We start from the raw sequence: 21971 nt of genomic DNA, 5'->3' as shown, positions 1-21971 counted from the left end.
AGAAAAAAAGGAACCGCTTATGATCCGAAGCTAACAAGCTCATCTGTGAAGCATGGTGGAGGTAATGTCATGGCTTGGGCCTGCATGGCTGCTTCTGGAACAGGGTCATTAATATTTATTGATGATGTAACTGATGATGGTAGCAGCAGAATGAATTCAGAAGTGGACAAAAACATTTTGTCTGCCAATTTACAGATAAATGCATTGAAACTAATGGGGAGGAAGTTTATCATGCAGCAGGACAATGAGCCAAAGCACACTGCCAACAAAACAAAGGACTTCATCAGGGGAACAAAGTGGAAGATTTTAGACTGGCCAAGTCAATCACCTGACCATAACCCAGCAGAGCACGCATTTCACCTCCTTAAGAGGAGACTGAAGGGAGAAACACCCCGAAACAAACTAGAACTGACAGAAGCTGCGGTAAAAGCCTGGAATAGCATCACAAATGAAGAATGCAGCAGTTTGGTGATGTCGATGGGTCGCAGTTATTGCAAGCAAGGGTTATGCCACCAAATATTAAATGTTATTTACTTCAAGATTATTTGTTCCATTACTTTTGCTCACCTAAGAATGCTATGGTCTAATACAAATGGTTGGTGCACAGCCATTTTCAGATCTCTCCAGAGATGTTGCATCAGGTTCAAGTCTGGGCTCTGGCTGGGCCGCTCAAGGACTTTCACAGAGTTGTCTTGTAGCCACTCCTTTGTCATCTTGGCTGTGTGCTTAGGGTCACTGTCCTGTCGGAAGACAAACCTTCGTCCCAGTCTGAGGTCTAGAGCGCTCTGGAGCAGGTTTTCATCAAGACTGTGTCTGTACTTTGCTGCTTTCATCTTTCCCTCAATCCTGACTAGTTTCCCAGTTCCTGCCACTGAAAAACATCCCCACAGCGTGATGCTGCCACCACCATGCTTCACTGCATGGATGCTATTGGCCAGGTAATGAGCGGTGCCTGTTTTCCTACAGACATGATGCTTGCCATTCAGGCCAGCTAGTTTCATCAGACCAGAGAATTTTGTTTCTCGTGGTCTGAGAGTCCTTCAGGTGCCTTTTGGCAAACTCCAGGCAGGCTGTCATGTGCCTTTTACGGAGGAGTGTATTCCGTCTGTCCACTCTTACCATACAGGTCTGATTGGTGGAGTGCTGCAGAGATGGTTGTTCTTCTGGAAGGTTCTCCTCACTCCACACACTGGAGCTCTGTCAGAGTGACCATCAGGTCCTTGGTCACCTCTCTGACTTGCGTCACCAAAGCGTTTTTTGCCAGCTGAAAACGCCAGCTGCTCTTCTGATAAAGCTTAGCAAGGAGCAGTAGGGTGCGCTTTGGTGGCACAGCATTTTTTTCCCATCTGAAATGCTTTGGTTGCTATGATACATAATATCCGTGGAAGTGATGTGTTGCAAGTAGGCTACCTAATTTTACTGAATGTAAAACTTGAAGGTAAAACTTGCTCTGGGATTATGTGGGTTCATAACATTTTGCGGGCTCGTGTGGTGCGCCCCTCCCGCACTGTGATTGGACGGCTGGGTAAAAAGTGACAGTGACAAGCACGGTGCTTCACCCAAAGTTGAACATTTTTCAAATCTCGGTGACTGCAAAAAAAACGCCCAGCACGGAATCGACACTCCCTGATCACTGATTGGCTGGGCAGCCGGCTCTTGGAAGAGATCTGGTGGTTCCAAACTTCCTCCATTTACAGATGATGGAGGCCACTGTGCTCATTGGGACCTTCAATGCTGCAGAATTTTTTCTGTACCCTTCCCCAGATCTGTGCCTCAGTACAATCCTGTTTCGGAGGTCTACAGACAATTCCTTGGACTTCATGGCTCTGAGATGCACTGTTAACTGTGGGACCTTATATAGTCAGGTATGTGCCTTTCCAAATCATGTCCAATCAACTGCATTTACCACAGGTGGACTCAATCAAGTTGTAGAAACATCTTAAGGATGATCAGGGGGAACAGGACGCCCCTTAGCTCAGTTTTGAGTATCATGGGAAATGCTGTTAATACTTTCAAACAAACTTTTCATGTTGTCATTATGGGGTATTTTGAGGAAAATAATGATTTTCATCCATTTTGGAAATAAGGCCGTAACATAACAAAATTTTGAAAAAGTGAAGCGCTGTGAATACTTTCAGGATGCACAGTATTTGACAAATACCTCATAGAGTCCTCGCACAAACGTTTTATTACACATATTGCTTAATATAAGTAAACACTGATTTTATGTGCAACTGATGGGACCTTTCCAGTCCCTAAAAACTTCACTGTAATATACAACCTTAGTAGCATTGTGAACATCTCCTGCACCGTTAGATCACTTCTCCTGCTATGAGCATGCTGGTAAGGAACCACACACATTTCCATGATGCGGTAAACACGGACAGTGTTACAATTATTCAATTGTCTAATAATTACACTTACATTTGAACATTTGTATATGCCCAGTTGGTTTGATACTTCCAATTTATTGATATTGATTACATTTGTAATATTTTCTTAATGAGTTTTTGAAATTGTATTCATCCACCACATGATTACCTACTCTTTCTGATGATAAAAATATGTTTAAATTGTAAAACACAGAATTCAGAAAAATTTGAAACAGAAACCACTGGATTTGGGGAAAAATAAAAACAGTTTAAAAATGTATATATATTTTATGGATTTCATCGGACTCTACATTGGTCTGCACATTACTGTGTGAATTCTCAAAATTAAAAATTATTAAAACACCTGATATGAACAATATGGGGACTTACTCATCAAAACATCACTGGTAGTGCATTTAAGGAAAAGGCTGACAGTATTATTATTTTGTTATTGTCAACAAATCCCAAGAAATGACCAAAACAATGTATTAGTCCATCTCTCAATACTTCCTTACTTTCTTACCCTGTCTGCGGTACTCAGCCCCACTGGTTCCTACTAAAGATGTAGGAACTTGAAAACAGGTAGAGAAGCGTTTCCTTTCTTAGAAAGGCAAATAATTAAAACAACTAAAACAAGTGGGAACTGTAGTTTAAATAACAAACATTACTGAAGCAGGAGTAAACTGTGTACTTATTGGGAACTATTTTTAGCTGCAGTTTGGTGCAGTTTAGAGTATTTCTGGCAGCAGGACAGTGTATGTGGGACTGCCACAAAGTAAACTAAAGTGTGTGTGTTCATGGGAATAAAGGATATCATTGATGAGCTTTTAATAGCTTTTGGACAGCAATCAAAGAATAGAGGAATATGATTTATCAGTGTTTAGCTACACAGACAATACTACGGGATATTCATATGTTGAAATAAACAGACATATCCTTTATAAAGAATATCTTACCCATGATGAGAACTGCTGGGTGAGGGACTGTCTGAGGGCAGTGGTAAGGTTGTAGTACTCTGAACTGTGGTGAACCTGGTGAGCAGCCCAAAGGATGGACAGCTCTGGAGACACACATAAACAAGCACATAAATCCAACATAACAGGAGACAAAGAGTCCAAATCTCATGAGGTTATCATTTCATTCACCTGCTCATTAACATGTTACTGAGCTAACAGCAGCCATGTAACTTTACTGAGATTCAAGTACGGGCCTTGAACCCTTGCGCACATTCAGCTGCCTTTCCATCACCACAAGTGATTTATCTCAAAAAGCAACCCTGCTCCTTCCCCAGATGAGAAACTAGACACTTTCATCCCCAGAAGTCATTTTGGTCCCACTCCTGGCCAGCCATGATGAAAAGCTGAAGCTTGAGTGTAGCTAGCCATTTGGGGGGCTGGGGGGGATTTCAAGCTATTATGATGGTGGGGGTGTTCTGCTGCAGCTGGTTAGGGTCCAGCCTGGTGTCCCAGTGCTCCAGTTTACATTCCTCTGCTGTGTTGTGATACTTGCTACATTAATATCTGTGTTACACTTCATTTTAACATCCAAAGGGAACATGCTTGTTAAGTTTCACTGCATCTCCTGGCCGTTTTCCGGACCACCCCGTCTGGTCTGTGCTTTTTGGCACCTCCCGTCCACTTTGGCTTCTGCAGTCGTACAAGGGAGAACAGTAACCTTCAAATATTGCAGAACCACAAAGCCCCATATAGACTATGTATAGTAATGTATTTGTTAATAAAAATGTATAATAAAAGCAGCCCAAGTTATTAAATGAGGTTTAAGTTTTACGTGGCAGCCTTGATGTGTGATGGGATTTGCGATAAAGGGATCAATTGTCAAACAATTAAACTTAAGTAAGTAAAAAAATATATTAAGGATGAATAAATGTGGTCAAATTTGGTACGTTGAGAGTACGTTCAGATGACATGCATGAATGTGTGCGTGTGTGTCCCTGCACATACACACAACCTTATTTTTAGCTTGATGACGAAGCATTTTTTAGTTTATCCAAAGAGCATTCATTCCTTTCCTTTAAAGGAAGATTCAAACATTTGCTTATTCGCTTTCTGTTGGAGAATTAAGATGAGAAGATCGACACCAGTCAGTAGGGTAGATATGAAGCTACAGCCAGCAGGCATAAAACCATAAAGACAGCTAGCCTGACTCTGTCCAAGTGTCATTTAACTTCTCAAAATGTCACACTTTTCCTTTAAAATATCCGGGACTGTGAAAATCACCAAAATTTAAGTTTTCACATGGTAACAGCATTCTAGCACATTAAACCAGGCATGGACATTCACACACTATAACAGCTTTGCCCAGTGTGGGAATAATCCTTTCTATTTTGAGAAAATCATTCAAAAGCCACATCTCAAAATTCTCCTCTATCGCTGCTTAATAAACTTTTGAATTCAATCGAGGCACGCGGCCATAAACCCCAACGGGTCAAGCGTCCGCTGCACCTGAACAAACACACTGCTGACAACTGAAGGTGTGTGTTTAGTGTGAGCAGAGGAGCACCACAATCTGTCCAGACTCTTTTCCAATCAGTGAAGCTGAGGTGGAATGCCTTATGCATTTCAGGAAAGCCTGAGCAGCTCCGACAGAAAACTACTGCTCCCGAGCAATACTCCACACCTCACTTATTTTACAAGGTTATTGGAGGATTTCAGCAGGTGTGAGAGAATAAATGTCATAGGGAATGTTTGTGGAAGTGTCACAGTCAGTGTTAAATGGCGTATTTTGGATAGAGTTGAAATGGAAGCAACAGGGTTGGACTTTATTTTAAACTTTATTTGCCCTCTCAACACAAATGACAGACGGTCTACCGACAAGGCTCGAGTCTGAGTAGAGAGTGTAGAAAAAAAAAAAAAGACTGACTGCAACAACAGCACTGAAGCACAAAAATTATGACGTTTCTTCCGCTCTGAACCATAAGGGATTCAGAGAAGAACTGTCTTGCGTAGAGACATATTGAGAGGATAATCCAGCCTTTGTTTAATTCCAGCAGCCTGAGTCTTTTGCTTTTTTTCTCCTCACTGAAATCGTGCTTGGCAGGATCCAGGACTAAGGGCGGCTAAGATTGATGCTCGTTGTCATTGATAGGAAGTAGGAACCGCTAGGCTTCACTGCAAGCCCATGTCCTCATCTCTGGACTCGGCAGGACACTGCATAGTTTGGCAGGGCCTATTCAGGAGGGAAGCCCCGTTAATGGTGAGAACCAATGCCACAGAGCCCGCATTCCCAGCACGAGCAGAGAAACGCTGAGGACGGCACTTCCATCTGGCATTCAGCAAGCCTTAAACTCACGCTTTCTCAGGAATAAGAAGAATGAGTGCACGCTAATCAGGTGATGCACAGTTATGACACTAAAAAAATGACAGCATTCGTTGTTTATTCAGATCCCGAATACACGGTTTATGTTTACATAACAAGGACCACTAGTGGCTGTGTGAATTATGACTGTTGTCTGGCAAAAACAAAGGTGTCACCACCACAAAAGCTAGGTCGGGACAGATGGGTCAACAAAGCGTGCAACTTTCACAAGCGATTGCTGTTCACATTCAATTTCCTACCAGAAGTCTGTTATTTGTGCCTTTATAGTCATGTAAATCATTTTTGTAAACTTTGTAACAGTTTCGGAAGGCATTGGCAAACAATTTATATAAACAACGTGTTGTATCTTTTCTTTAGCAGCAGGAATCGTTGCTTATAACACGGCCACAGAAAATACTGCCTGCCACGTGTTCATTAAACTCATGTAACAGGACACCTCAAACATAGTTCCAGTCAACAGTTTACCCACCTTTTATATCAATGTGCAAGAAATAACTAATTGTAGGTATCCATTGCAACCATACTTACAGTTGCTGCTAACAGTTAAGCTAACTCTCACTGGTAAAACAGCACTTTCCATGGGTTATACGTATGTGTGTGACGTATGACATGTCTGGAGCTGGCTAGGAGCAGTTAACATTTTACCCAATGATCAGAAAAATATGACTTACTACAACATATACAGCCTAATCTATTTCATCCACGCTTTTTAGAATTTCTGTCACTATTTTCATAGCCTACATAGGTAGCTAGCTGGCTAGGTAGTTAGCTGGCTAGCTACCTATGTGGGTTAGCTACCTATGTAGGCTATGAAAAAACAGTCATCAATGGACACCTATCTGAACCAATGGTTCAGCACTGCTCGCAGCATTGAAATACTTTTAACAGCATCATTTCGTTCCAGACAAAGAGCACCCAGAGTAACGTGGACCCTCTCTCTCTCTCTCTCTCTCTCTCCAAATAAACAAAAAATAAAAGGATAAGAATTTCCTGTGGAAAGTGGCCATAGTATAAGCATGATAATACACTCTGAGGTGTTCTGATATAGCGCATTGTATATTGTCATGTCACCTACAATACCAAACCCTGTGCAACTAAAATAAGCTTTATTGTACTGTATTCACCACTAAGATTCACCATGCTGCGAGAAGATGTCTGGCAGCAGGCTGATGTAATTCTACGATTTTAGGTTATAGTGTTAAATTATATCACGACACATAATCAAGACCTATAAGTCATAATCAGTCATGTTACGAGACTGAATTAGACTTTAACAGAGTCTGTTTACGTCAACCTCAACCCTGTCAGGAGCTGTGCTTACATAACCAGAGTCATATAAACGTAAGGACCAAAGTACTATTGAGCTCCATAAATTTAGCCTTAGTACAGGCCTGTAGTAAAAGCCAATAATTATCAAAAAGTACCTTGATAATGCTGCTGTAAAAAGAAAGTATGACTAGTCAGAAAGAAAAATAATCAGTGTAGAAGGAGCTCAAAATCAGCTCTCTTTAACCACTAGACCTTATGAAATGCTTTTACAGTTCCATCAATCAGCTGCCTGATCATCACCCTCAGCGACAAACTCCTGGCACTAACAAACGTGTCCTTCATGTGCAGCCCTCTGAGTGGTGGGCTGCCCTGTCAATCTCACGGGTAATGACCTGTGAACAGCCCTCCAGTGTTTGGATTGGAGGGCTCTTGGATGAGGTGCCAACCCAAACAGCAAGCGCTGGACTCGGTGGGACAGTCGGCTAACTCCCCTCTGCCGCTGCCATACTTCAAGCTGTCCACACAGCTCAGTCACACACACTAAACTAAACATACTAACCCTGGTCAGGCCCACTTACAGCTCTCACAAACAGGGTGTAAAAACTATGTATAGAAAGTGAAGGGTGAGGTAAAAATGGCTTTTCCATCATATTTTCTTTGATCAAGATTGTATTTTAATAGATTATATTCCTAATTCTGTTCAAACTTACTGGAATCCAAACCACCCACACACAATAAAGTGTTTTATTCTTTGCTCTCTAAAACTGATCACACAAAGAAGAACTTTGGGTTTATGGCATATTTAAAATGCCTAAATAAAAACATATCAAACAAATAAAGCAAAATACAAAATCCATTATAATACGTATTTCTTTTTATGTATGCAATTACTGTGCCATAAACGCATGTTAAAGGGCAATTACTTTGCTTTTTGTATTAAAAAAGCCATGCAGCGAGGGGGGAACATAAGGGCAGCAGACTGTGGCCTCTGCTGAGCTCAGCGACCTTTTCAATGATCATAACACTCTTCTTTTCCACACTTTGGTTAAATGCTGTACATACATGCCTTGTGGACATATTTCTTTGCGATCTCTAGGTTCAATCAGACCAGTTTCTCTCTCTCAGTAGACATTCCTTCTCTTTCCTTCATCGCACACAGAGTGCGAGCGCAGTGAACGATAGATCACTGTTGATGTTATCTCTGCCTCCCATGAGGCCTTTCACTTTGTCTCTTCTGCTGCCTTGAGCGAGACCCCCACATCCTGACAAAACTATACCGACAGAACCAGCAAACCTAGCGGGGTCCCGGATTCTTTTGTCGGCCAGGCAAACCCGCACAGGGCCAGGAACTCGCCTTCATGGTGAAGATTTATGGAGCCCCAGACGTCTGGGGGCAGGTAACACCCCCCCCCCCCACACACACACACACACACCCACACACCCTCTCCTCCGCCCTGCCACACAGCCAGGAGGCTTAAACAATAACATCCACATTGGCTGCGTCTCCTCTGGGACGGAGGACAGTGGAGGAGAGCGGAGGAGTGCTGAGCACATCTGTTTGTCTTAACAACTGCTGCTGTCTGCAAGGCCAAAAGAGTGGGTGGGGTGCGGACACACCAGCAAAACAGATATAGAGGATATAGTATATAGGGACCTGAGGGAGCTGAGGGAAGTCTCAACACTTGACCCAGTGTTATTATTCATATTATTAGATTATTATATTTACAAATACCAGTTCACTTCCCATAAGAGCACACATGTAACCTGCTGAAGACACCTCCGACACTCCTTAAGACAGGAAACAACAAACAAAAAATGACTCATTCTAGGATCCAGCAGCCACCATGAGTAGCTAGTCATTTTTAGTCTAAAATCAAAAATGAATTTGTAAGCAAAACAGAGGTCAACACAAATTGTTCTTTTGTAATGAATGCATTCCTCCACAATGTTTGACAACAGCATGAACTGGATTAGATGGTTGTGTTAAGCAGCGAAGAGGAAACTGTTTGAAGGGTTTTGTCTAAAACTTCACTAAGAGTAAAAAACTTGAGTTTGTAAAAGGAAAATCCAAACACCCATCTACCTTCCAGACTACTATATTCTTTGCGAAAAATTGTATATTAAATTTTACAAATTTTCTGATTGTTTCCAGTTTCTTCTCCACCTAATCCTTTTTTGGTGTGGAAAGATATTTCTAACGTTGTTTTTAAGTTAACAACACATTTCACTACTGTCACACAATTATTATTAACATTAACCGCATTTCCATAAAGAGATGATATTCTGAAAGAAGGGGAGAACAAGAGACACGAGGACATGTTGCTCATGGAAAAGATGATTACCGTAAAACTTTTATTTGCTAAAATCACTGAATTGACCCTGCCTATATTTGAGACAGGCGTCCATATGGGACAGGCCTTTAATTCCTTTTGCACAAAACTGAAACTACTATGAAACAGTTTTTTTATTTCAAACAGAATAATACTGATGTAAAAATGATCAAATAATATCAAATACACGTCATTCCTTTGATCTAGCTCCGACAGACAGCTTATGCGCTTTTGAAGGCAGCAACCTCACGACAACAAACATGGTGCAGGATGAGAGAAGTTAGCAGACAGACAGCGATGGACTTCACATGACAGGATTCACAACTTGGATAAATGTTTCTGAAAATCGGTTTTAATTCTTTTGATCGGTGGACCCTTACAGACTAAAGGAATATAAATAATCAAGGAACGGACACATTCGGACTTAACGAGCGCTTCTGGATCTTGTTGTTTCCGTTAAATGAACTTAACAGTGGTATTGTGGCGAATGTAACCGAGCTAACGATGTTCAGCATGTCCATATTGACTTATTGATCATAGCAGCAGCTAAAGCAGGCAGACTAGGCGTTTAATTGAGGCAGGCATTTATTTGTCAAATTATGTTCCCACACCAGGCCAGTAAAGGAGGTAGGCAGCTATTTGGGACTCGGCTATTAATTGAAGTTTTACGGTATTCAAAAATTTTAACTTTTCTCAAAAGGTTTTCTCAAAAATTTCCCGATTTCTTTTTTATTCACTGTACATAAAACTGCATATTTCCACCAATATTAATCAAGATTTTCTGTTAGATCTAACGAGGGGACCAAACTACAAATAATTCGTAACAGAGGACAAAAAACTGGTTTAGGTCCCTAACACAAACTCTGACGGCTTGATTCCACCGGGCATGGCCATTTCGCGTTCTTGCTGCAACGCGCCTGCTGGAGCAGATCGCAGTCATTCTAGACAATGCTTGTGATTCCACCAGGTGCACCACAGCACATTTCAGAAGCCTTGCAGAAGCAGCTCTCCGCTCTGCTCCTAGAGAATATGCAGCGAGTCTATTTTCGACAGAAGCCACGTCAAGTTGCACAGAGCAGATGGACCGGGCAGGCAGTCAGACACAGGAACTGCACAGAGAATCTGGTTAATTTTCAAAATAAAACACCCTGTACAGACTCCCGATCATATATCAAAATAACCCCAATTAAAACAGACAAAAAAGAAACAATTTAACAACATGGCCTACTTAACCATGGAAGAACCATAAAAATCAAGGACTAATTATCAAATCAACAAAATCTGAGCAAGTCAGCAAAATCAGGCAGGTAAAACACACTGCTTCTGAAATGGTCCCAGTGGGCATTTTAGTCTTATATTTCTGACACTGTCAATATTTTGACCGAGCCTGCACTCGATTGTTGAAGGTCTAAATTGGTGGACGTGTCTTTGTGTACCATCTGACCATCAATTTTCATCTGGGACTGCACTAATGGGTATACCAAAAATTGTTCAATCAGATCAAACTGCCTTTCACCCAATAACTAATAGCTGATTGGTTTACATGTCAGATCACATTAAAGAAGTAATGATACCATTTCACGGGACCTTTAAGTGATTCTCTGATGTTTCTGAGCTATAAGTGTAACACAGAGCAGCAGCGTTGCTGTGGTGAGACAACTGCAGCGTAACTCCATTACCTCACATATAATCAGAGTACGGACAGCTGACTGGCTGATTAATGGCTTCGGCCTGGCTGGCATGCCTGGATATAGATGCTGCCCTAGAGCAGAGCTGCTATTAGTGGCACTTGCGATATGAGGTTAGAATAAACAGAATCAACAAGTCTGTCAACAACATGGCCGCATCCGAACCAAGTCGGCCTCCTGCTCACCCAAAATGATCTGGTTCCAGGCAGGTTCAGAATAGAAAAGATTAGAACGTATATAGTCTGTGTGATGGTAAAAAAATGACTAGAAGGGAAACCAACAGACAAACTGCGGGTTAAATTGGAATTTGTTTTTATATTCTGGTCATTCACCAGGTTATTGAACGGTACATTCAATGGCTGTTAATACATAAGCCAGTTGTTAAATGCATATCAAGTGTCATGGGGTTAAAGGAGGAATTGATAACTTCTCACATCAACGTTTTTGCTTCTTCAAAAGTAAGTATATTATAGAAAATATATCATTCTAAAAGCAGGACTCACTAAAGCTACAGTACATCGATTCTGGGACATGCATCAACGATAAGAGTTAGTAAGAGCAAATATTGATAACAAGATATAAACGAGCCCCTTATTTGAGTCCGTGTGTGCACAAAGGTCAGTCAGATGTTTGAAATCCAACATTCAAACCTAATGCCAAGCAATAAATTTGTTCTACTCGCAGGCTTTTGCTTATGCCAGTAGAGAATCCTTAAGGGGGTAGCTCACTTGTGATGAGGGGTAGCTCACTTTCCTTCGAATCTCTTGCTATCTCCAGGATCACAGTGTCTGGCAAGAGCGAAGCCAAAAGTCTCCTCAGTAAAGATGGCATCAGCACAGACGAGTGATGGCCTTTCAAAGTACTTTCCACTTAATTATCTTTGAGCTGTCCTTTCATGTGGAAGTCTTGAGAAGGAAGCTATGAGAAAAAGGCCATAAAACTGGTCATACCGAAAATAATATTTTACACTGAGACTAATAAGGGCTCGTATTCCCCAGCTGAGGATGCCGCTTCTGCTTCTTTTTGCAGTTTTCTATTGTGATCTATTATGCAATATTAAGATTTATAGCTCATATGTCCTAACACAAAAGCATTACAGATCCAGTGTTTCTACTATTTTGAGGCAAAAACCGGCAAGATTGTAAAACTGTTCCAAGATACTGACTGCAATAAAAATAAGACAGGCCCTCCTAAAACAGTGTTACATGACAATTTGACACTCATTAAACTGCTGAAAAATACTTTCTACCCGCATCTTACATCTGTCTCATTCCACAGTACTTCATTATGGACAACATCCATCCCACACATTGGAATATTTTGGTTGAACATTGCTCTGGAAAAAGCCGTAGGTCAAAATCAAGTTGACCGGGATGACCTCGGCTGACCAGAGTGAGGAGTGAGGACCGCGCCGGCCCTGTCCTGCGGTCGAGGAGTGCCGCTGCACTTTGGTAACAAGGGGAAAAGCTTATATCCTGAGCGAGCGCTGCGGGCACTCAGCACCAGACAATTATCTGTGACCCCACAATGTTCCATAATAACAACCCCAACAGGCTGGAAGAAGAGGAAATGAAAGTAAGTGGAAAGTTTCTTTGAGACATAAAAATGATTCTGCAGTTCAAAAATAAAAGAATTCCGACCAAATAAACCGAGCAGATATATGATACTATAGACGTCATTCCTCTGCATCGTCAGACAATGAGGGCAACGGCGGGAACACACACTTCATTAAAGCTTCTTTCAGGTTTCACTGAATATTACTCAGCAGACACATTAGCGCTGTACTTCTAAAAATAAGGACAAACATGACTCATCCACCCTATGTGTGCCGCTTAACCCAGTTTCCTGGACTGTCAAATAAGTCTGGAGCTTTGTTTACAGTATTCAGGCTCAAACACTGATAACACTGTTAACTTGATATTTTTCAAATCAGATTACAACAACAGATCCATCCCAGTTTGCAGCCATGGCAACATGCCAAGTTTTTTGTCCATCTGAGGTATTGGTTTAGTTTCAGGGCAGAAACACAAAATATAACAAACTATAAACTGTGGCCTATATTAAACAACAGCAATAACATTACGAAGAAGAAAAGAAAGATAAGGGACTCTGCTTTTAATTTAAAATGTGTTTGTGTAAAAAATGGTACGTTTTCTTATTTAATGTAGCTACAATGGCTTTAGATTATTGCTGGTGGGGCAATAATCAATTAGTTTATTCCAGTCACTATATAGTTCATATACTGTTTAATTTTAGTTTCAGGCAGACTTTGGATTTAAACAATTTGGTTTGAAGTGCACAGAGCAAGTATTGATTTTCATTTGACAGTGATACTTTCACTGTCCTTGGTCTTTCTCTTGTACATATACACATGTAAAAGCTACTACTTTTTTTAGTGTGAGCCTGAGAAAAATCCAGTCTCTCCTGGAGAAATCTTACTAGTTCATCACATTCTCTCAGATATACACTATGTTTAAAGAAAACTACATAACTAAAAAAGAATGAAAATACTTTACCTTTATATTATTGTACTGTGATTTATTTATGGCTAAAGAGTGATTAAGATTCTTTTGTCTTTCAGTCTTAATAATCTTGTCCACACCTAGCAGAATAACCCGTGTAAAAGCAGGGTTGCCGTGTCTTGTGGTTCGTGAGGAGATGGTTAAAAATTATTTAAAAACACAGATTCTGTTTAGCCAGATCCTAACACCAGCACAGCGGTAGTGGACTTTCATCCAAAACTATGTGGACTAGACGGCGGGCAGCGCGTTGTGCCACTGACACAAATAAACATCAGTGCAGGCCACAAATAAAAACCTCTCTTTCGGTGTGCTGTGTGGCAGCCGAGCATCTGGCACGTGCATCAGTGAGCCAACACATGGAAAAATGTCAAGCTACTACTGTAGAAATACTGTTTCCGGTATATATTTTTTTATTTCTGTTTTTTATAGTGATGCTGCAGGACGTTGAGCCATGACTATATACAGCCTGTTGCTGTAAGAGCTCCGGGTTAAGACCACAGCCCTCTGGAGACCTCGGCCTCTCACATCTGCACAGCTCTAAACCAGCTGGATGTAACTCAAAAATAATTGCTTCCTCCAGATCGTCCAGGAAAGCATGATGTGTGTGCTATCTTCACGACTCCTCCCTGCAGGGATGGCAACTAAATCAACATTTTGCAACCATTTATCATCAGCTCGCTTTGTAGTTTTTTGTTGGTATTATCTGAGGGACACATGAAAGAGGAGTGATTGTTTGTTTTGTGCTGGTTAGTAGTGGAGTTATATTGGCAATGGCTAAGTAATCTTTCATTAACATAACATTCAATATACCCAAGGACAAACACACAAACACACATTAGTTAGCCATGTTATGAAGCAAATATGGTGTGTTTAAAACATACTGAGCATGTGTGATCAGTGGAGAAGATGACCATGCTGCAAGCATGGTTTGAAAAGTTTCTACTGACGTTTTAATACTTTTTTCCACCAGGAAAAGTGGTCACTAATCACATCCATAGTAAACACTATGAATCCAAGCTGACCACAGCCTCCTTGAAGGAGCAAACTTCAAAGCTGTCACATCTTGATTTTTAGTTCTACAGAGAGGTGAGTACTTGTTACTCAAATGATTTGGGGTAGGGCTGACCCCGAATAGTCGAAGATTCGATGTTTTGATGGGCAGAGCCTCATTCGACTGTAAATCTCACAGTCGAAGCATCGCAGCGGAAACAAGGATCATGCCATTTTGGCTATATGGGGGTGCTCAACGTCTGATTTTACATAGAACTACCAGTTTTCTCCCAATAAGTTAATATACAGCCTATTACAATATACATTTCAATGTTTAATGCTAAAAAGAATAAAACTTTCAATAAATGTTTTTGAAGTGCCTGAATAAATCCAAAATTGTAACCCTAACCCTAGGTCGTCAGTGCGCATGCGTAAGTGTAGCATGTATTTGTGCAGTAGCAGTGGAGGAACGCTTGCCGAAGAGACCGAGCCCCAGCTTCACAGTGTTGTGCCGAGTTGTCTGCACCTCGCGGGACTTTCGGATAATTTATCACCATTGATGAACCACATGAAGAATATTGTATAGTTTTTAAATAGCGGGCTACTTGAAATAGACCCACGGGGAACCGCAACGTGCATGCAGTTGTTGGCAGCAGTAATGCACGTAAAAGTCTGCACAAGACCGTTGAATGACGAGAGAGAGAAAAGGGTCTTCAAAAAGCCTCAGTTTAGCTGGAATTTACAATGTAAGTTGAATGAAAAGAGACTGCAGATCTGCAGCTTGCACTCGTAATCGCCCTGCACATAAACACACACATGCCTCGAATATCTGTCGATTATAGGCAGGACTTGACGATTCTGATTCGACTACGTAAATCCTTAGTTGGGGATAGCCCTAATTTGGGGTGAGTGTCACTTTAAAAATTGCTATTATGAACTCACAACACAACTGTGTCTGCTACCACTTTAAAAAACTATTGCCAAAATAAAAGTTCTACGAAACTGTACTTATTAGCTATGAATCCTAATCATTCTTCATGGGCTGGTACCGTGAGCAAAGCGGTGAACCCAGTAGTAGCAGAAGTCCACGCCCAGGAAGGTGAACCACCAGGTCCAGGCAGAGTCCCAGGGCAGCTCCACCAGGCGGTACCGGTCCCACACATACATGTACGCTGTCAACTCACAACCTCTCATTAACAGCCTGAGGAAGAAACAAGCCAGTTTACAGTGTGCCCATGTACAATGTGCAGTTCATGTTGTACTGAACAATGAGAGTTCATTTGTTCATCTTGTGCTGCAAGTTAACACAAAATAACAGTCAGTCCTGGTGCTCTTGTTTTATTTGTGGAAATCTAAATATTGTGAAACACATATATATTCCTTTATATACAGTATGTAGGATAAAATATCAAAATTCAATGCTTCAACCGTCAGTGAATCTCAAACGTAGTTATAAGACCACAGCGATCTTATTCAACTCTTTAGCTGTTCTCTATTTTTCACGGCTTCCTCTGTCCACATTTTGAGACAGAATATGTAACAATGGCTGCCCTATTCAGATATTTGACTTTTAACCAGTTTTTACACAACCCTAGTGGAAAACAATATCCACTCCGTGCAATATTAAGCATTGTAAATAGGCAATGATGCTATAGTGTATCCACTGTGGATCCTCTAACCACCCTGCACTATGTTGGTCGGACCGTAAGGGGACAATGTTCAAAGAGACTTCAAGAAATAATTTCCCCACCCACACTGGAATTTACGTCTTTTGTTTGAAGGAGGAAATGGGACACATCTTTTGATTTGTCCACACTAAGCAAGGCACAATCTCCGGACTTCCTAAATAACATCATATACCACCTTGCTGTTACCGACATCACATTACTAATGGTTATTCAAAACAGCAACATTTAAAGTTACAGCAACCAAGAAAAAAAATCAGATTTACACGAATCACACAGGTATTTTTCATTCAAAGCCAGAAAGGCAGCTATGATAAAAAAAGAAATTCTGATAAAAAAGATAAAAGTCATATCAAGTAGCAAATAACGTTTTCTGGTACTACATGCAGCACTACTATCCTATTATATCCTACGGTATGACCTGACTTAACACTCACAATGGGAGTCTGGAGATCATTCCAGCAGATATGGAGGTCAGTCCATCACTAATGGTGACCACTGGGGCCCCTGTCTTCAGCACGCCCACCACCAGCTCCAGCACCATCAGCCCTATAAAGAAAGGAGTGGCCTGTGCACACACGCACACACACACACACACACACACACACCGGGAATCATGATTCAACACTGTTACAAACTGTGAAAACAAGACAGTTTTAAGTCCTCTGTTGCTTCTAGCAGTTGTGTTGAGCGTGAATATTTGTCTTGGCAAATGAGCTAAAAGCTTGCATGACTTTCATGTCTTGTGAGCCATGATGTTTGTTTCACTGTGAGAGCCTGGAGCAACGGGTCTAAAGCCACAATGTATTGGCAAATTAGAGATCACAAACATTTGTCTGTGCAGAGCTGCACTGGAGGTAGAAATGATCTCAGTGGTTGAGTTAAACATCAGTGCTAACAAACCACACATTTTCATTTTTAGTGTCAGGTGGAAGCCAAGCAAAATAAAACAAGGAGCAAACGACGTCATACTATGAACCTTAATTGTCTTGGTGTTCACTGATAAAAAACAGCCATACAAAGACATCTATGTAACACTAAGCTAGTCAGCCTGTTAGCCTAAGTAGCTATAAGACCTATGACCTTTTATCCAAGAACCAGACATTTTATAATAAAGGTGCTCATCTTTTGTACTGGTAGTTCAACAAGGAAGGTTTCATGTCCATCTAATGTATAGGCTGAAGCTTTCACTTCTGGAACCTAATTTTTTACATACATTTTTTGCTATATGTTTCGGGGCTTTGGCATTCAGTTTTATATTCATTACCATTTCAGCTTCACTAGTGATTGGTGTTTTTGTTTTTGTCGTCACTCCTCTTTCATTAGGAGAGGCCGCTTCTGGGCGATTCAATCACGGATGTATCCTATCATGCAATTATTTATTCTCTTTGTTGATTGGTGTTAGAAAGAAACCTCAGCTGTTCACAATCACCATTTCTGCCTTTTTGATTACATTGACGATGACTTCTAGCTTTGTTTTTGCCTACAATACACTAGAAGACTTTTATCTGTGAGTGCTGGCATTCTGTTTGTTTTGACCTAAAATAACTCATCCCATGTTAAATTGTGAAGTATAAGGTGCATATCAACAGTACTTGAGGCTCCACTTCAAATAAAGAAGAAATCTAAATTGTGTTGGTGTTTTTTCCGAAAGACTGACCTCTAAGCTACTGCACTTAAGTTGAATTAAGAAGTTCCTCTTTATAAAAAAAAATAATAATAAACTGTATTACCGACTTTAAACACATGCTGCAGCAATATGGCTGTGGCTGACAAATGTGTGATCATCAATACAAAAATGAATAGGATGTTTTTCATTTTAATAAACATGAAGAATTCAAACAAATTGACAAAAATGATACAATGACAAAATTCTACTTTCCAATAGTTGCAAAGAATTGATTACATTACAAAATTTTACAACTAAACAAATTGTAAGCACTAACCAAACAGTCAGTGACAGGCCTCTCTTTCTAGCTGTGCTAAAAACATGTAATAACCTCTTAATGGGTCTGTCAAATGTGGAACCAATTAGTGAGGGACGTAGTTAGCAGCAAACAGGTCACGACTGCAACTTCAGCAGTATGTTACACCTGCTGGTTAGCTTTAGCTTGAAGGGACTCATTGACCAAGTGACTGCAGTCGTAACCGGGACACATGGCCTCTCCAAGAGCGAGGAATGAAGGGCGTGACGAGACCGCAGAGGAGCACATCTGCAGGTGTGGAGGGAGGAAGTGGGTGTGTATTCAAGTGTGGATGGAAGTGAGAGTGAGTGGTGCATGCATGTGTCTGCATATCCACATGTGAATGCTTCCACTTTAGCATGCAGGTGTGTGTGTGTGTGTGTGTGTGTCAATGTGTGTGTGTGTGTCAATGTGTGTGCACAAGCAGAGGCGAGAGCACCACCAGGGACCTGCGATCACACGCAACACTCCAACATCTGGCAACAGACTGCAGAGCTGCAGCTAACAAATGGGCTCGCAGCACAGGCAGACCTCGTCCAAACCCGCTGAGAGAGAGATTATCATTCTGGACAACGGCCTAAAACCTTCCCTCCTTTATTCTCCCCTGTCTAGCTGATAGTTGTACCTCTGCAGACCCACGTTCTCGACAGCTCAGGACCAAATTATTCAGCGGGGGAAGTTGATTCTCATGCTGTGCAAAAAAGAAGTCGAGGGCAAAAAACTTGTCTTTGTTATTGTATTTTTTTTTTCTTTGTAACATTACGCACCCCAGGCCTTTTCAGCACTGCCTCCATTTCTTTGCACTGTTCCCGTATTTGATATAATCTGTCATCCATCTTTTTTCAATTTTTCTTGTGTTTTAGGATTTTCATCACTGACATGATACTTTGCAGTGTTTTTATCTTTTAAACAATAAACTAAAAATCACACTAAAGAAAGTCAATTTTAAACTGAAGCATACTTACATCCTGTGTGGACTGTTTCTAATCTAATAATTTTATTTTCTTCTGAATTCGACATTAAATGGAACATGACATTTTTGGACAAATGCGTGCATTTCCCAAGAAGCTTATTTATAAGGTCACAGATGACTGATGTTGGCTGAAAACATGGAGGCTGACAATCCACTTATCACTGCTGTCTGAGAAAAATATTTTGTTTGCATTCAAACTCATAATTCCAAACAACTTCAAAATTAGAACGCTGTGTTAGTTTTTTCTAATTCATTTGGGATCAGAGAACAACAGTTGTGTAGAATAATTAATGACACATCACAAACTGTAAATGATGCTGAGTCACAAACTGCTCACACACGCCCATGCTAACTTTTATCACCACAGAGCCCTGCGGCTATAACAAAATTTTTTTATCAGGTTTGGTAGTGGATTATAAGGAATCCTGCTGTGGGGTTAATTGTTCTCCTCCCCTGATGTGCCCCATAAAACCTCATAACAAACATGTGTTTTTAAACCTGCGCCAGACATTTGACATAATAAATGGCAACTGGGACACTGTAAACTGGAAGAAGCAGAAGAAACCCATTAAGCAGAAGTGGGGAAATATTAAGTAGATGTAGCATTTAAATGTATCTGGAATTGTCTTATACCAATTCCAAAAGTGAGGAAGACTGGTTTCAGGTACTATGCACCTTACACCTAGAATGAACTGCAACAAAGCATTTTTTTACTGATTTATGTTTGTTTTTAATTAGTGTGTCAGTGTGTGAAATTAGCATTTTTGTGAATGACTTGTCTTGCTGTGTATGTGATTTGTTCTCAGGTCTCACTTGCAGAAGACATCTTAATGTCAGTTAGATTTAATAAATAAAGCTTAAACTAATTAACTTTGCACTTTCATATAAAATAAGATCATAACATTAGTAATCTTGTATCTACAAAACTTTTCACGATCTCTGGAAAAACTAATTTGGCACGATTACATAATGACAGTTAGCCAACATTCTTATAGTTTTGCAAAGGGAAAGAGGTTGGATAACTTTCTTGTCCTGATGTGAAATGACAAAAGTCCTCCAAAATTATCCAGCTCCAGCTTTTTCAATGGATTTGTTGCTTTCACCTTTTTTATTGTTGTAACAACTGATCAGTCAAAACAAGCAAGTGGGGACATCCTCTTGGTTTCAGGGAAACTGTGAGGGATTGTCTGAACTATAAATCAATCAAACAGTCAAGAAAATGATCAGCAGATTAATCAACAATTTATTATTATTCGACTAATTGATTAAATGATGAATCTTTGCAGCTCTACTTGGGGTAGACCAGGTACAGTTGTACACTTCTTTTTCAAAGGAACCTTTGAATGCAGCACTTATATGTTTCTTATGTGGTTTTACTACTTTCATTGTAGACTTTGACTTCTTCCAAAGGACAGTAAGGTCACCTGAGGTGTCTCGCGGAGAGAGGGGGGAACTCGTTTGACTTTTATACAACGACATCATCATACTGCTTAAAGTGAGTGAGACAGAGGCTGTACCCACCTGTTGCACATACTGAGGAACAGCTTCCATTTTCTGAAAAGATGATTCGTTCGGTGTGAGCATGAAAAACAGGGACCGGACCCCCGTGGACACCGAGCCGAGCTCCATAACGTCAGGTGCTGGCAGACCCCACCGCACTCACAGCTACTCCAGGTGAGTTTCCGTTACCTGTGCAGGTGTTTCTCACACTGGGCACGTTCCTTTGAACCTAATCCTTGTATTCGCCGTTTAACACTCTTGTTTTTCTCTCTGGCGATTTAAGTAGGTCAGTTGCGAAACTGAGAGCGTGTCAGTGAACAGCAAACTTCTCACAAACAGGAAACCGAGACTGCGATGGAGTAATGCGGCTGTAGGATAAGTTATTGTTACTGTGACCATTTACCCACTGATCCTGCTTCATTTATTGACTGCCAGTTTACCTTTGATCGGGAGGGATCGTATTCCGTGTCACTTTCTCTCGCGAGAGTTTGAAGTTCAGTCTAGGGTTTCTATGGAGTCTTGGTGATACTCTCTCTCAGTCCTTTTTAGCGGTGTCCTAAGAGACTTAAATGGAAGAAGTGCTTGTGTATCAACAGCATAAAGTACTCAACTTCATGATTTTATAAGTAGAAAGTTCTCCAAGCTGAGCACAAAGAGTGGACACAGGCCAGGACCTAAACTTCCTGGAGTCTCCAGAAGCCAAGAATTTTCACACACAACCATCCCCCCAAAACAGTGTTGTTTTAAACATATCTTCTAGGTTTTGTGGATTAAATAAATGAGATATATATCCATTAACCATTAACCATAATTAGCTGAATATAAACCTGGGTAAATATAAAGCTTTAGAGATGCTGGTAGTGGGTGGATTTTGTTACCATTTGACAGAGCCAGGCTTATTATTGCTTAGCTAACCAGCTGATGTCTTCTGCCTTATATGTGAGTAACATTAGTATCAATCTTGTTAACTGTCCACCAGAAAACAAACAAGCACATTTACCAAAATGTTTAACTTAAACTGTTGATGTGAGTCTTAAACAAACTTAAATTAGCTTGTACAATAACCACCAAGTCAGTGTTTTTAATGTGCAAACTACCAAAATAAAAAAATAAAGACATGACCTCTGTGTCGGCATCCTCAATGCTACAATCCTGGGACATGCCTGGTTAACTTACCATGCTAGTTAACCAAGCTAGGCCAGTTAGCTAGGCTTTATCAGTTGATTGATGATTGATTAGCCTGGCCACTTGCTTTGATGACTAGTGAGGAGAGGCCATGTCCTAGCACAAGTACAAGACAGGTATAGAGCAGGTTGGTTCTGGGACCACCGCCTTGTTGAGC

The 21971-nt window shown here is 40.8% G+C and overlaps 1 protein-coding gene across 1 annotated transcript in view; it reads right to left on the bottom strand.

Annotated features, from left to right (window-relative positions):
• Positions 1-21069, bottom strand: part of agmo (alkylglycerol monooxygenase) — a 51476-nt gene extending 30407 nt beyond the window's left edge. The window contains exons 1-4 of the mRNA XM_038710581.1: positions 20651-21069; positions 16630-16760; positions 15557-15708; positions 3329-3432 (exon numbers count right to left, since the gene is read on the bottom strand). Coding sequence (XP_038566509.1) covers positions 3329-3432; positions 15557-15708; positions 16630-16760; positions 20651-20758 — 495 coding nt within the window. The 5' untranslated portion in view covers positions 20759-21069. The remainder of the gene's footprint in view (positions 1-3328; positions 3433-15556; positions 15709-16629; positions 16761-20650) is intronic.
• Between the last annotated feature and the right edge of the window lie 902 nt (positions 21070-21971).

This window comes from Micropterus salmoides, unplaced genomic scaffold (assembly GCF_014851395.1).
Source record: "Micropterus salmoides isolate LMB-PRFRI ecotype aquatic unplaced genomic scaffold, ASM1485139v1 Ms_hic_scaffold_11, whole genome shotgun sequence".
In the NCBI taxonomy this organism is placed as follows: Eukaryota; Metazoa; Chordata; class Actinopteri; order Centrarchiformes; family Centrarchidae; genus Micropterus; species Micropterus salmoides.
The sequence above is the reverse complement of the archived record's forward strand: the minus strand, read 5'-3'. Positions and strand labels throughout refer to the sequence as shown.